The sequence below is a fragment of the Hibiscus syriacus genome, unplaced genomic scaffold (genome assembly GCF_006381635.1).
Source record: "Hibiscus syriacus cultivar Baekdansim isolate YM2019G1 unplaced genomic scaffold, ASM638163v2 tig00111027_pilon, whole genome shotgun sequence".
Taxonomy (NCBI): Eukaryota; Viridiplantae; Streptophyta; class Magnoliopsida; order Malvales; family Malvaceae; genus Hibiscus; species Hibiscus syriacus.
Window position 1 is genome coordinate 4,405,469 of NW_024062960.1, and position 16,034 is coordinate 4,421,502.

General features: G+C 33.8%; 3 protein-coding genes across 3 annotated transcripts; all 3 read left to right on the forward strand.

The window, feature by feature from the left end:
* Nucleotides 1-1,467: 1,467 nt before the first annotated feature.
* Nucleotides 1,468-2,312, forward strand: LOC120151058 (zinc finger protein 11-like). The gene has a single exon (XM_039163606.1). It carries the CDS (start codon nucleotides 1,578-1,580, stop codon nucleotides 2,202-2,204), a length of 627 nt encoding a protein of 208 aa, XP_039019537.1. The 5' UTR covers nucleotides 1,468-1,577; the 3' UTR covers nucleotides 2,205-2,312.
* Nucleotides 2,313-6,317: 4,005 nt separating this feature from the next.
* LOC120150956 lies at nucleotides 6,318-7,784 on the forward strand. The gene has a single exon (XM_039163529.1). The coding sequence runs from the start codon at nucleotides 6,318-6,320 to the stop codon at nucleotides 7,782-7,784; it is 1,467 nt and encodes a 488-aa protein (XP_039019460.1).
* Nucleotides 7,785-12,879: 5,095 nt separating this feature from the next.
* On the forward strand, nucleotides 12,880-15,171 carry LOC120150957 (probable LRR receptor-like serine/threonine-protein kinase At3g47570). The gene is made up of 4 exons (XM_039163530.1): nucleotides 12,880-13,317; nucleotides 13,531-13,744; nucleotides 13,790-14,722; nucleotides 14,826-15,171. Exons 1-4 carry the CDS (start codon nucleotides 12,880-12,882, stop codon nucleotides 15,164-15,166), a joined length of 1,926 nt encoding a protein of 641 aa, XP_039019461.1. The 3' UTR covers nucleotides 15,167-15,171.
* The last annotated feature ends 863 nt before the right edge of the window (nucleotides 15,172-16,034 follow it).

Here is a 16,034-nt window from a genome sequence, read left to right on the forward strand (position 1 = left end):
GAGGTAGATTTCCAGGTAAAGTTGAAAATATTTAATAAAATAAAATAGATAATAATAAATAAAATGAAAAATAATAAAATAATAAATAATAGTAGTAAAATTAAAAAAGGGGTTTTTAAAAATTGTTTTTAAAATAAAAGTTAAAAATTAAATAAAAGAAAATAATTAAATAAACAAATGAAAGAGATTGAGATAAAGAGAAACTTATAGTGAAAGCAGCCTTAGACTTCAGCTTTGCCTCAAATTCATCAGATCATCGAAACATATTTTTACTTTAAGATTCACGTCGACTTACAAGGACAATTCTTCACTGCCAACTCGGATTGTGTCGTTTCAACAATAACTTATTCCAATCTCAGTTTCCTCTTAGCAAACAATTTATCTAAGTGTGTTCTCGGAAAGCTGAATATGCTTCAATAAGCAAATCCTTCTTCAAACGTTAACTATAACAATATCCGGACCAATGTCGAATCGTTTTGATTTGAAAAGTAAACTCAGAAAACAGAGAGAAAAATCCGAAGCGATTTAAGTACCTTACAATTCTTACGTTTGGAATTAAGTATTCACTTCAGTCTTCGGCTTGAAAGAAATTTAGCTAAGCATGACCAAAGTCATACTTAGCATAATTGAAAAGTATGCGAAAAATAGAGAGAAAGCTAGAGAGAAAAAGAAGATTTTATTCTCAGATGAGAGAGATGTGTTTCTAGGCTTACCCTGAGAGGATATTTATAGCCTTCAAATTCCTAAAAACAAGCTAAAACATCTTAAATCCTAATTAAAACACTTAAAACTATTTAAACTAAAATACCTAAAAAAATATTAATATTTAAAATAATATTCTAAATCCTAATTAAAATACTAAAACCTATTTAAACTAAAATACCTAAAACAAAGATAAAATATAAAAATAATATTATCCTAAAACTTGAGTTTAATCCAAATCTGAATTCCAGCCAGCTTTGATTCCGAGAATAAGAAAAACTGCAGAATTCTGTCATTTTAGTGCAATTTCCAAAATCTAACGTCTTGCACAGAAAATGAATGAAAATGAACAATTAAGCCACAAAAACCGATGATTAAGGAGTAATTTAAAAGTAAAATATTAACTAAATTAAGCACTTATCAGCAAGTTTATGTCTTATTGTGTACTAAAATTTGACTGTTAATTAAACTACTGAACAATTATTTATGTATTAATTCTTATCTTATAGAAGACAGGAACTACAGTCCAATCTTCGTTGTTTAATCTAAGACTTTTCAGAAGACTTGCTGCATCATCTATATATATATTGTTAGGAGGGAGCTTAACCGGCCTACACACAAATGCTTGATTGATCTGCCAAACATATCTGTATGCGTCACATACTTGTTACCCTCTTCTCAAAAGATATATTTGAATACAACGCCACCGTTTATAAACTCTAGGATCTTCCTTTTTCTTTTCCGATGCTGTAGTTTTTAGGTCTTTAACCTTGATTTAGTCTTTCTTTCATTCTGTCTCCAAGTCCCATCATCCTCTTCTAGTTCCGGTTTCTCAAGATTTCAGGCTTGTTGACTTCAGCTTCTTTAACTAAGCAATGGATCAAGCAAGGTATTGGATGTGGACAAACAGGGGACATGGTTTGAGTTCTCATCTTGAAGCTTCAACAAAGGCTTTATATGGCGATTCATGGGAAGAGCAAGCTTTTGCAGAAGATGCTGGAGGTTGTGTATGGCCTCCAAGGTCTTATATTTGCAGCTTTTGTGGCAGAAAATTTACATCAGCTCAAGCTCTAGGAGGTCACATGAATGTCCACAGGAGGGATAGAGCTAGGCTCAAGCAATCAGCATCTTCCCAATATGAAGTTCTTCATCATGATCATAACCCTAACCCTAATTCCAATCATGGTACTTCGGTTTTTCCTTTCTCTGATCTATGGAATGAACGAGAGAAGAGTCCGGGAATTCCAGAATCTGGATGTAGTCTTGAAGAAGATTATGTTCGAACCAATTTGTCTGCATGCTTGAATCTGATTGTTAAACAAGAGATTGGTTGCAAGAGAAAGAGAAGTGATGATACACCGATATTGCCATTGTTTTCGAATCTGAATTCAATTGAAAGACACCAGCTCCAACCCGTTGGGATATCTGATCAGCTTAGTCCTAGCTCGGTTGATGATATAGATCTTGAGCTCCGGCTCGGTGACCGGCCCAAGGTAAGGTAGCTAGTTTGATGATAAGATTATACTTAAATGGACTTATAATTCTGGCCATTCTTAAATCATATGTTGTTTGAAACCTCATCTATATTTGATATTTTAACACCTATTTGCTCTGAGTTTGAGGATGACAAGTTGAAAATTACCCATTTCCTGATAGAAAGACTATGTATCATCACCATGCACATGATACTAACTAATTGCTCCTGACAGTATCGTTCTATATCATGTAGCAGATTTAGCATATGATACAGTCATGCTGGTCATATGCATAGCTTAAGAGATAAATTCAAATGTAATTAAGTAATTTAGATGTTATAGAAAATTTAAAATAACTGCATGGAATGTGGTGAACTAGCTAGCTCGTTTTCCAATTTAGTACCTCAGTCACTGACACTGATCTATCAGAGATTTACACACTAATCTGATCAGCATAGATGCAAGGAATTGAAGTTCAAATTCAAAGGCATGTAAGGTCGGATGCATGGCAACATGTATTCCCTTTTCTCTTGTTTTATTATATATTATTATTATTATCGTCGTCGTTGTCAGATCTGGTATCCTTTCAATAACTCCATCTACTTGCATTCTCTTCTCTTACTTTTCATTCATTTTTCTATTTCTCTCTTCATAATCCTTCCAAATTTGCCTCACCAACTCCGGGAATCATTCCATTTTTTTAATGTTGAAGAGAAAATTATTATGCCAACATGATTTATAGCCGCTATCTACTCATCTTTTGTTCTTTCCTCTGGTTATCTGGTATGTAATCAGGATAACACATGCGGAATGTTAATTATCCAAGTCTATTTTATTTTTGTGAATAACAAATTTAGATATCTAAATCTATTATTTGTGTTGTATTTCTTTCGTACCTCTTCCATTTATTGTATCTCTTCTATATCTCCTCCACATAACAATAATCTCTGCATAACAACATTTTTCGCAAAATTTCTCCGTAATAGAAGTCTCGAAAAAAAGATCTCAAACAACCGATGCTCTTTGGAAAGTTGCAACCTTGACAAGCTCATATTACCTACTAGAACCAAATCTTTTGTCAATCGAGGTTCATATTTACTGGACTCGCTAACCTATGTCTGACACTAACGTGTCATTATAAAATCTCTCTACTCAAAAAAAAATAAAAAATCTACGTCATTTATTTCTTCATTTATTCTTCCTCTCCCTTTTTGCGGAGACAGAAGATTTAAATATCGGGCAACCGCTGAATGATTACCAGTTATAACTTTCTACCCAAGTCAAAAAAGATTAATTATTAATGTTAACATAATCGTGTTCGATCAACAAATTTATTTTTTAAATTTTTTATACAAAATTAAACATATTAATTCAAATTAGGATAGTAACATTTAATGAGTTACTTTTTAAATCGAATTATTTAGGGTAAAATACATAGATGGTCCATTGACTATAGAGTGTTGTTTTACTGAGTCCCCGACTATGAAAAGTTACATAATGATACCCCGACTATATGTCACTACTTTGTTGAGTCTCTCAACTATTAAACGTTATAAAATAGTCACCTGATTATTCATATGTTCCAAACTCGTCATTTTTCATTAAAAAATAGACGACTGTATGAGCTGAACATTAACATACTAACTGATATATGATCCCAAAATTGTTTGAATAGTCGTTTAAGATTCTAAGATCAAATTTTATCAATCCCAATCAGCAGATTAATGTCCAGCTCATACAATTGTCATTTTTTAAAAGTAGAATTATGATTATAATGGAGAATCATACAGAGGAAAGACATTGATACTAGCCTCATTAAAAAAAACATCCTTAGACTTAAATGGAGGAAAAAGATATGAATAGTCGATAGATCATTTTATAACTTTTAATAGTTTAAGTGCTCAACAAAACAGTGTTTTATAGTCGAATGATTATTTTATAACTTTTAATAGTCGGGGACCATTTATGTACTTTACCCGATTATTTATACCCTGCATATTGGCAGAGAAGTACACATGGGTATAAATGTCGTTTATTTGATCCATTATAAAGAGCTGTTTAATTATATAGAATTGATGAAAGAGAATAAATAAGGAATGCGAGTTGGAAATTATTCCCTGCGTGGTTTTTCTTTTCTTTTATTTTTTATTTAAATAGAGCATCTTAGTAATACCAAATTATATTTTTAAAAGAAATGAGAATTTTGAGAAATACAACCCTAATTCTGTTATTTATTTATTATTGCTTTAAGGGTATATTTACATGGGGAAGGACCTCCCTTCTTCACCTGCAAACTTTCTTTTCCACCATAATTATATTGAAAATTACTAAAATTTTCATTACAATTGAGCAGAGAATACTTTGTTTTTTTTGTTAAAATATTCCCCAAGTCCCTTTAATCTTTGCATAATTAGAAATTAGTCCTCCTACTCTTTGCAGCAAAACGTCTTTAATTGCTGATCATATTAATTCTTCATGTCCTTTGGATGGTCAGACACTCAAAACGTCTTTATGGACTCAACGGATCCAAAGTTAAACTAATTGGATCATAAAACATTTTTATGGTTCAATTGTAATGATACTTTGCAATGCATTATACAATATATGATGAAGTAAATAATTATATTTTGATTTTATATTAATAAATATGTAACACTTTAATCCTAAAGAAAACGCGGAAATGTGATTTAACCCTTTACAAATCGTTTTCCTCGTCAATTATGGAACCGTATATGTATATATATTTAAAATCCAAAAGCGGGCATGATTTTCAACTAAGTAATCAATTTCAGAACGAATGAAAACGGCCTTTGTTGGACTTGGTCATTTTTGACTGAATCGTTAACGTTTTTCTTGGTGTTTTTGACACCTTAGCACACCGCCAAAGCCAATACCAAACAAATTAATAAACAAAAAAAACGTCCTAACCAGGGATGAGGGGACGGATGGGGTGCTCGTTCCTTTAAAAAAAAATAAATTTCTATATATTTTAAATTTTTTTTTGTTGAAAATCTGATTTTATTTTCCTAAAATTTTATAAATTCGTAATTTTTTAAAAAGTTTATTTATTCGCCCCTTCTAATATAATATTATACGTCCGTCCTTGGTCTAACCACATTTCAACTTTGAAAATATCAATTTAAGTATCAAAACACGTTTAACAAATCAAATTCAATCATGCTATCAATTCATATATCTACTATTATTGAGATATTAAATATATATGATATAATGAATAAATTACCTTCATGATCATTAATTATGAAATATTTTAATTTGATCTTAATTTTAATTTAATTCAATAGATTTAATCTTCTAATACACGTATGATCATCTGATTAAATAAAAATAAACGACAGATAATGGAAGAAGGAACTAAAATTTAACAACATATGATATATATCTTAATTCTTAATTTTTAATGTTATATCAAAAATTTTAATTACCATATCAGACTTTCATTAAATATTAATGATTGGTAATTTAGTTGTTATAATTTAAATAATCTGACTAATAAAATTTAAATATTGATGATGGAAATAAAATTTTCATAATTATATAATTATTGGTAGTATTTACTATAATATAATATAAAAATTAAACTTCAATTTAATATAGTAAAGGAACTAAAATCAAAATTAGACAAAAATAAATGAAATTGCTTATTATATAAAGATTTCAACACTATATAAAGGTGTTGGCAACTAATTATGTAAGGGGTCAAAAAGACTTCGTCAAAACTGTCTCTCAAGCCTAAGAGGAGAATATCTATTTTGACTCAATTACTAAATTTTAGAAAAATAGAATCATAATTTCCATTTTTATTATCCGAATCTTCCTCAAAAAAAGGTAGTAACAGATAAGACCAATTAGGAATTAACGCGTCTCAATGAAGAAGAAGAAGCTTGGAAAACGTGCCTACATCTTCTTCATCATCTCTCCATATTTATCTCCAAAACCCTGGCAAGTAACTAACCAACCCAAAAAACCGTAACAGATTAAACACACAACGTTCAATTCCAACGGTGTTAGCTGAACCGAGATAAGCCATAGAAAAAGAAAAAGAGCAAGAAGAAAAAAGGAGGGAGAGAGGAAGAGAGAGTCGAGGAGGAGGCGTTTGTGGCGTGGTCGACAGCGGAGATGGAGGACGACATAGCTACTCATGGCTGCGTCATGTTCCTCCCAGAGAAGCCTTCTTCTCCGACGCTTCAAATCTTAGCCTTCGAGACGGCTAAAAATATGTCACGCCTCATTGCCTTGTATAAATCTCTCACCGACGAGGAATTCTCTAAGCTACGGAACGGCACCGTGAGGTCCGCTGGCGTTGTATTCTTGAACTCCACCAATGAATCTTATCTTCTCGGCCTTGCTTGTAAAGAGAAGCTCGAGGATCTCAATCAGATTGCTTCCGTTGTTTCGCGTTTGAGTAAACGCTGCGTCAATGAAGAACTCACCAGGTTCGAAACAGCATACCAGATCATGAAACAGGGAGTCATCGACATCAGCAACCTCGATTTTAATTCCAAGAACGCAGTGAAAATTATTGAGAAGATGGAGAAATATGCTAGGGCAACGTCTTTGTTATACACCTCTTTGACAGGCCTCAACGAGTTGGAGTTATCGGAGAAAAGAATGCAGAGATCGAACAATGAAAACATCAACGATAAAATCTCTTTCCAAAGGAAACAGGTTCGACATTTCAAACATGTTTCCCTGTGGAACAAAAAATTCGACAAGATCGTAGCGCTAATGGCACGAATCATCTGCACTGTTTACGCGAGGATCTGTGTACTTTTCGGAGTCTATGCTCCGGGCCTTCTGGCCACCGTCACCACCACCACCACCAAAAGACGTTCCATCAGACGCCTCTGTGTTTCGCACACGAAAGCTTTCCACATGAAGCCGAAGGTCTATCCAGAGGCGGATTATGGTGGTCGTTATGTGAAAGAAGACGATAAAATGAAAAAGATCTCCAAATCGGGTCCGATTCTCATAGCATCTAAGATGAAGCGAGGTGCAACCCGTTTCATAAGCAGCGAACTATCACCTGAATCCGAAGGCCTAGGGTTCGGGTTCTTACTTCCCGGTGTCACCATGACCAACAAAGCCTCCACCAACGTAAACCAAAGGTTGATACAATCGACTCCGGCGAACACCGTAGGAGCATCAGGGCTCGCCTTTCGGTACGCGAACATAATCATCAATGCAGAGACTTACTTTCACTCGACGACGATCATCACGGACGACGCACGCACGCACATGTTCGAGATGTTACCGATAAACCTGAAACAAACGCTGAGAGGGAAACTGAGATGTCAATGTCACAAGGATGAGCGCGAAAGCCAGGGGTTGGCAGAATGGTGGAAAGAGGCGTTGGCGGAAATAATAGGGCGGTTGGCTCCGGTGGCGCGCGATACACTAAGGTGGCAGCTAGAGAGGAACTTGGAGCAGCAAAAATTGGACGCAAGGCCAACGGTTCTATTGTTCCAAACGCTGCATTTCTCGAATTTGGAGAAAACGGAGGCGGCAATCGTGGAGATGTTGGTAGGGTTGAGTTATATATATAGGTACGAGAATCGGCGGGAGAAGAATGATGTTGGTACATGATGATGATGATTGGCTTACTTTCAAGTAAGCTGCCTTTAGTTTTATTATTTTTCCTGAGATTAGATTGTTTCAATTGATTGATTGATTCTTTTATAAATGTTCATTTTTGAAGTGGAAAATAAGGAACTAAAGAAGGCAATTTTTATAATATGATTCTTTTGGGAAGAATTATGCATCAAAATTCAAAGCTTTAATCCATAACACGTTGGTTTTAATAAAACGAGGTATTAAATCTTTAAGTAAAGTTAAAGATTTGAATTACGGTGTTTATAAATAGAGTAAATTAAATTGGAAGGTCACATTCGTTTATACGTTAGCTGATCTGGATTAGAGATTTAATAAATCAGTTTCGGATAGTTATACTTAAAAAGGTATTCAAATCTTCGGCTTATGTTGTTGTGGGTTTAGGTTAAAATTTGCTTGGGGGAATACTAAACCATTTATTAAAGTCATTTTGGGTACACAATAGTATGAAACTCATTTTGGGTCAGAAACCTGCCCCAAGTAAACCAAGGCCTATATGCTCTAATTTATGAAGTCTAAACTCTCGAGGCCCGCCAAGTTAATTTTTTCCAATGATAAAGAGGCAATCCAAGAGTTGGTGTTAATCAATATTTTATTTATGTAAAAATTATTTTTAGGTTCAAAAACATTCTTTTTTATAAAACGCGTGTATTTTAAAAATCATAATTATCATCGATATTTTGTGTTATTATATCGAACACTTATAAAATCATTCTTTCTATTAAAAAATATATTTTTAAGAGATCTATGCTTGGCGACTCGATTACGCTTAGAAAAGATTAAAGTAATCCCATGATGCTCAACATAGTTTTAGGAGAGGAGGATTCTGTCAAGGTCGGGATTTCCTTTTTGGATAAGGTTTGAGTTTGGGGTCAATGTGGGCTTGGATAAAATCTAATTCGGTTGTATGCTCGAGTTTTATTTTGGTTACGTTTGAATTTAAACCCTGGTCAAGATTTGGTTGGACAACAATGGGTAGAAGGATAGGCTTATGGTTAAGTTTCGGCCTTGATTTGGCCCAGACGAAAATGATACTTACAACAGTCTCTTTTTGGCCATTGCTGAAAAATAAGAATAGGGCAAAGACTGAAGAGTAACAAATTTCATCCAGTTTCAAGCTTGATCTTGCGATGATGAGGTGAAGTTCACTGTTTCACATCTGATGAGGCATGATTATGAAAATGTTGATTCGCTCCTTTGCATCTGAGGAGGTCGGACTTGGAGATGGTGATTTGCTTCTTTGCACTCGACAAGATTTTGAGTATAGTATGCCCCTTCGTACCCTATGAGGCAGAATCATGAGATGATGATTTGTTCCTTCACACTTGAGGATGCATGATTTAAAGATGATCCATTCATTTGCACTCAAGGAGACATAATTTAAAGATGATGACCCTCTCATCCGCATCCAATGAGGTAGGATTCTGAAGAAGATGGCGTACTCTTCCGTATTCGATGGAGCAAGACTAAAAGAAGACGACCTCTTCCAACTTGAGGTGATGATACTTTAAGAAGTAAAGTGCTCCACCAACTTGAAGCAGTGAAACTTTTGGTGGAAGAAATCACTCTTCCTACTTGAAGCGATGAGAAGTAACTTGTTCATCCAACTGAGGCATTAATCTGTAAAAACATAATATGCTCCAATTTGAGACATAAAACTTTAAAAAGGCAAATTGTTTCTATAACTTGAAGTGGTAAAACTTTGGGAAAAAGAAATCATTCCTCCAACTTGAGGCGGTGAGATTAGATGACTTGCTCCTTTAACTTGAGACAATGAAACTTTAAAAATGTAAATTGCTTCTCCAACATGAAGCACTGAAACTTTAAAAAGAAAATCACACATCCAACTTGAAATGATAAGATATATTGCTCCTTTAACTTGAAGCATTGAGAGTTTAAAAAAAATAAATTTTTCTTCTAACTTGAAGCAGTAAAATTTTGAAAAGAAAATTGTTCCTCTATCTTAAAAGTAATAAAAAGTAATATTCTCATTTCTTGATAATTTCATCATGTACAGAAGATCTAACATCATGTCTGACGATTAACCATATCCAAATTTGGAGGCTAAGAATTAAGAGAATTACTTTTTTCCCACTAATTGTGTAGAGAGAATCCTCAGAAGAACTAGGGAGACATTAGGTTTCCTCCTTCCTAAATCAAATGCTCATTGGCGGTGGCCTACGCCAAGCGGAGCTTTGAGTAAAATGTCTGAGTTCATTTCGTTCCTTGAATCATCTAAATCGGACAAAACTCTCACCATGCCAAAATTTATCACATAAAAACAAAAAATATTAGTTTTCTATATTCTAATCGAATATAATGATGCTTATTATCCGTCAAAAGGAACATTTTTTTTTTCATTTTAGTGACAATAGGATATCCAAATGGCTATAAAGATACTTATTGGTTTAAAACTAAAAATATATGTTTTTCACATTTTATTTTTATTCTATTTTCAAATATGTATTTAAATGATTAATAGACGTACAAAGATTAATGTCCGATCTATCAACTTCTTATAGAAACAACTAGTTTTATTAATAAAAAAAAGAAATTAAAATTACAATAAATGTTTACAATCATAAACGTAAACTAAACACATAATTAGGACATTTTCTATATCATAGGTTAAAAACCTAATAAAATACTCGAACAAAAGATAGATACAAACATATGTGACCGCATCGATAAAACCACAAGAGATGATAAAGCTACTAAAGGGTCACCGACAAACTACAAATCAGAGTCGAATGACTTGGAAAAATTATCCAAGAATGAAAATCGAATGTCCAAATCCAATTCGAGTGTTCAAAGCATGAAAGATTAGCATGCTTAAAAATAAGCACCATCTTGATCAGTCGTAATGATGTCAAATCCGACCCTGAGAAAAAAAAACTAAAACAACGGTAAAACAACCGAAAATGTGTCATAAAAGCATAAAAATGTGTTATAAAGACATGAAAACGTGTCATAAAGACAAAATTTTTAAAAAACAAAGAAAAATTAAAGATCTAATATAAAAATTAAAGGAAAAATAAAAAATATTGACGATGGCGATGAGTAGAAAGACTGATATTATCATTTATCAATCAAGAATGAAACAAAAATATAAACGACTTTAAATTTTTTAAAAGATAAGCTACTAAATTTTTTCCATTATTTATTTATAATGTTACGATTATATTCCTACGAATCAATTTAAGAAACTTACGAAGAAGATTTGTTTTATTTTTATATTATATAAATAAGTTGATTTACTACTCAATTTTCATTTTTAAAGGATGTATTCAAAACTATTTTATAGAGATACAATGTCAAGTTGACTTTTAGGATAAATATTGATTTGTTTGGAAAAAGAAATTGTAAGTTATTCTTTCTCTTAGATTTTAATCTTATTTTATTTTTTGAAATGAAGTATTTAAATTATTAATTGTTTAAAAGAAAAAAAGTTATTCTATAAAAAAAATGAAAAAAATATTTTTATATTTTGTATTTAAGTGGAGTGCCTTATAATTAAGTATCAAAAGAATTATAATTCTTGAATTAATATTTATTATATATAATTTTTAAATTGATATCCTTTTGACAAATACTTGTAATGTGAAATGTATTTCATTTTTTGGTAAAAAGAGAAATTTGTACACTGTTTAACTTATAAATATTGGCATGGATTAATTGATCTTAGTGGTTAAGGGACTCGTTATTTTCCTTAGAAATCACGGGTTTGAGCATCGACAGGGGTATGAGCGTTCATAATTAATTAGTTGAGGATCTTTGAATAGATACTATATTGTATTTACCCTAGATGTATTAAAAAATTAAAATATTGGAACCTTCCCTTTCATTAATAGAGTTTAATTTAACTTATAGACAATTTTATTAATAAAAAAATTATAGATAATTTATTACTAGTAGGAGCCATCTATGTAGTTTAAAAATAAGTCTGATTTACATAACTTTTTTAGATCTCACGAAAATATAACATGCTGATTGATCGACTGACAAAGATGTTCACTCTTAACTACTTCAAATTTTATTTGTCGACTTTATACCATTTAATATTCAATCGCTTCTTTTAAGAAATATATTAGAATCACCGTGCTATATAACTATTCATACTTAAATTCTAATTCGAGAGGGGGGGGGGGAAACGGTGAGGTAATGTTGATTGAGTAAAAAAAATATAAAACCTTATCCTTCGGTTATTCTCTACTTTTGTTCTCATAAAATCCTTTAAACAGTGACTAATGTAAATGCAGGAAAACAGATTCAAACCAATTATTTGTGTTATAATATGTCAGCAAATTCAGTATATCATATACTTTTGTTATATATATATACATATATATATATATCGATCCTTCTCCTTAAGGTGGCCAAGCCTAAAGTAAGAAAAATTACCACAAAAACCATCATTCTGATTCTCATCTGCCTCACTTTCCATCCACTGCTTGGTGGTTCCCAAGGCTTGCCAAGGTTCAACAACAATACTGACCAGGAATCCCTTCTTGTATTCAAGTCTCTGATAACTCATGATCCTATTGGGGTTCTTGAGAGTTGGGATATCTCTTCTCCTTTCACATTTGGACTGGTGTTACTTGTAATGTCACTAAACAGAGAGTTACGAGAATCGATCTCGAAAACCTTGGCCTTGTAGGCACCATTGCTCCTCACCTTGGGAACCTTTCGTTCCATAGCTACCTCAACCTTCAAAACAACAGTTTCTTTGGTAGCATGCCACATGAAATCGGTCGGTTTTTTCGGTTAAGAACACTCATTCTTGGTTCTAATCGAATGTGTCGTTGAGTTATGTTCAAGGCTTTCTTATATTGATCTGTCGGTCAACCAGCTCGAAGGTACCGTTCCAAGTGAATTAGGTGCACTTTCTGATCTTGAAGTCATATCATTCATGGACAATTTTCTCACGGGTCATATACCATAAATCTCACCTTGTTGTTGAGAAGGGCTCGGTCGCCAACCGTTCTTGATTAATCTTCAGATCGGCCTTAAGAATATCTCTGGTGAAATTCCACCTTCATTTTTCAATAGTTCCTCATTGATTGTGTTTGCCATGGTTGTCAATAGACTCACGGGTACGCTTCCCCCGGATATGTTTACTAATTTGACTAGTTTAACAACCCTTTTCTTGGGAGGGAATCTCTTGTCTGGCCGCATACCACCATCTATAGGCAATGCATCGAGCTTAACTCACGTCGACCTCGCAAACAACAGCTTCCATGGCCAAATCCCATGGCTGGGGAACCTACCAAATATTCAAATATTGAGCTTACAGTATAATCAACTGGTTAATGATGGACCAAGTGGCATGGATTTCCTAACTTCTTTGGCAAATTCTACCCAACTTCAAGTATTTTCGGTGGCTGGAAACTGGCTTACCGGTAGGCTTCCATCTTCCATAGGCAACCTCTCCAGACAACTTTCATTGTTGGTGATGAACAACAACTTTTTCGAAGGAAATTTAGCCGAAGAAATAAGCAATTTGGTGAACGTAACCCTGATAGCTTTCGAACACAATTCCTTAACCGGAACGATTCCACCTTCAATAGGAACTTTGCCAAACTTGCAGTATATTTACCTACATGGAAACAGATTCTCGGGAACGATACCGTAGTCTCTCGGAAGCTTTACATACTTGGCTGAAGTTCATCTAAGCAACAATCTTTTGGAAGGGACCTTTTCTTTAAGCTTGGGAAATTGTCAGCGTCTTCAGTTGCTATACCTGTCACTTAACTTGCTTAATGGTACCATACCGAGTGATATATTCGGAATCTCGAGTTTCAGTATGGTCTTGAACCTCTCTTTCAATTCTTTAACTGGATTTGTTCGTTCTGAAATCGGGAATCCAAATGTGATTCAAGCTATCGACTTCTCGAGCAACGAATTATCAGGGGATATACCTTTCACCATTGGAGATTGTTCAAGCCTTTTGCATTTAGATATGTCTAGAAATTCTTTTTAAGGTCCCATACCAAATTCTCTAGACAAACTGAAAGGTATAGAGTATATTGACCTCTCTTCGAAAGAGCTCGCCGGTAACATCCCGGCTTCTTTGGAATCTTTAAGGTTATTGCAAGTTTTAAACCTGTCCAGGAACCAACTATCAGGGGAGGTTCCAAGAGCAGGGATTTTCCGGAACTCGACATCTGTTTTCCTTTCCGAAAATCTCAAGCTTTGTGGTGGAGTACCCGATTTAGGACTACCGAGATGTGATTCTCCTGGAAAAAAGTCCAGTGGTTCGAGGTTGAGAATTGTACTTATAGCCTCGTTTGCATCGGCTGCATTCATCATTGCTTCCGTAACTAGAAAGAAAGATCCAGGCCTTCGTCAGGTTAAAGAGGAAGCTGATTCACCGGAGAATCAGTTCGGAATATTTGATTGGAGAGGGCAGTTTTGGATCAGTTTACAAGGTGTTTTCAATGATGGAAGTTTGGCAGCTATCAAGGTCTTTAAAATGGGAATACATGGAGCTTCCAAGAGCTTTCTAGCCGAAAGTGAAGTTCTTCGAAGTATCCGACACCTGAACCTCGTTAAAATCATAAGTATATGTTCGGCTGGCGATTTCAAGGCACTAGTACTTAAATTCATGCCAAATGGAAACTTGGAGCAGGTGCTTCACCCAAGAAGTGAAGACTCTGAGGTAGTAAAAGCTCTTGACATGAACCAGAGATTGAAGATAGCACAAGATGTTGCATCAGCACTGGAGTATCTGCATCACGATCGTGAAACACTCGTCGTGCACCGCGATCTCAAGCCGAGTAACGTTCTCCTGGATGAAGAAATGTCCGCTCATGTCACCGATTTCGGACTCGCAAGAATCCTACTAAAAAATTCACCCAATGCTCATCTTAGTAGTTCCCTTGGACTAAAAGGTTCAATTGGCTACATGGCTCCAGGTAATGTTTCTTATACTATTTTACATTTTTGTACTGATTTTATCATTTTATGTTCTGTTTTAAGTCATCCGATTCTGATAACTGATCATATTGTGCAATGCAGAATACGGCATGGGTGCTGGTGTATTGACAAGAGGCGATGTCTACAGTTTTGGCATAGTGATCCTTGAGATGTTTACCAGGAAAAGGCCTATAGACAATATGTTCAGTGGAGACATGGATTTGCAGAAATGGATTTTGATGCATCTTCCTGGTAATTTCCACGATATAGTCGACCGTGAGCTTATGCAAAAAGAAAGGCAGCTGGCGCCGGCATATGATGACGGCATCGGCGGAATGTTGAAAATTGGATTGATGTGTGCAAGGAAATCGCCTGATGAACGACCAACTATGAGGGAAGTCTCTGTCATGATAAAAAATGTCAAGGCCAGCTTATCAGAATAACATATTATAATTATAATTATAATGGGTAGGATATGAATGAATCATCAAAAGCAAGACGATGTTAAATAATGTTAAGTTGACTTGATCGGTTTAAAAAATAAATAAAATTTCATTTGTAAATTTTTCTTTTACTTTACGATTAATCAATATACTAGGGTTAGTATCCAATCAATCCATTTAAAAAACACTTGAAAAAGAAGTGTTATATTTTTATATTATGCCTGTAAGTTGACTTAAGATTCAATATTCAATTTTCTTTTGAAACCCTTCAGAAATTAAACATGAATATTTATTTCAAATATAAAGATAAGTATGAGAGTAATTATTTAGAAAAGACAAACAGCTGTAATTCTTCAGAAATAAGAGATATAAAGATTTTTTATATAAAAGGAAAGCTCCAGCAGAAGTTCTTCCATTTTGCAACACAGATTCTCCATATGATCATTTTATCTAGTCAGTTCTAATAAGCGTATCTTATCTATTAATGGTTCAAACATGAAGACAAGAACATGAATAGTTTTTTTACAAAAGACAAATATTTACATCAACTAAAAGGAAGACTTGATTCAACAGTAGTGATTTTTTATAAGATCATCTTATCTAGTCATTTTTTGCAGTTATATCATATTCTATCATACTTCAAATACGAAGATAATGACGTAAATACTTACAATCCCTCGAGAATAAGGAATAACAAAGCTCTTTGTATGAAGGAAAAACTCGTTTCAACAAAAAAAAAAAAATCTTTTCCAATGTAACAAAGATTCTTTATAAGGTCATATGCTAGTTGATAGCTGTGTCCTATTCTAGTTGATAGCTGTGTCCTATTCTATCATGTTTCAAACAAGAAGATAAGGACAGGAATAGT

Bases quoted from the DNA above. Each gene is read 5' to 3' on its own strand.
- LOC120150957 (XM_039163530.1), top strand. From the start codon at position 12,880: ATGGTTGTCAATAGACTCACGGGTACGCTTCCCCCGGATATGTTTACT. The intron at 13,318-13,530 runs GTAACCCTGATA...GGAAATTGTCAG, and splicing joins AAATAAGCAATTTGGTGAAC to CGTCTTCAGTTGCTATACCT. The intron at 13,745-13,789 runs GTTCAAGCCTTT...ATTCTTTTTAAG, and splicing joins ACCTTTCACCATTGGAGATT to GTCCCATACCAAATTCTCTA.
- LOC120150956 (XM_039163529.1), top strand. From the start codon at position 6,318: ATGGAGGACGACATAGCTACTCATGGCTGCGTCATGTTCCTCCCAGAG.
- LOC120151058 (XM_039163606.1), top strand. From the start codon at position 1,578: ATGGATCAAGCAAGGTATTGGATGTGGACAAACAGGGGACATGGTTTG.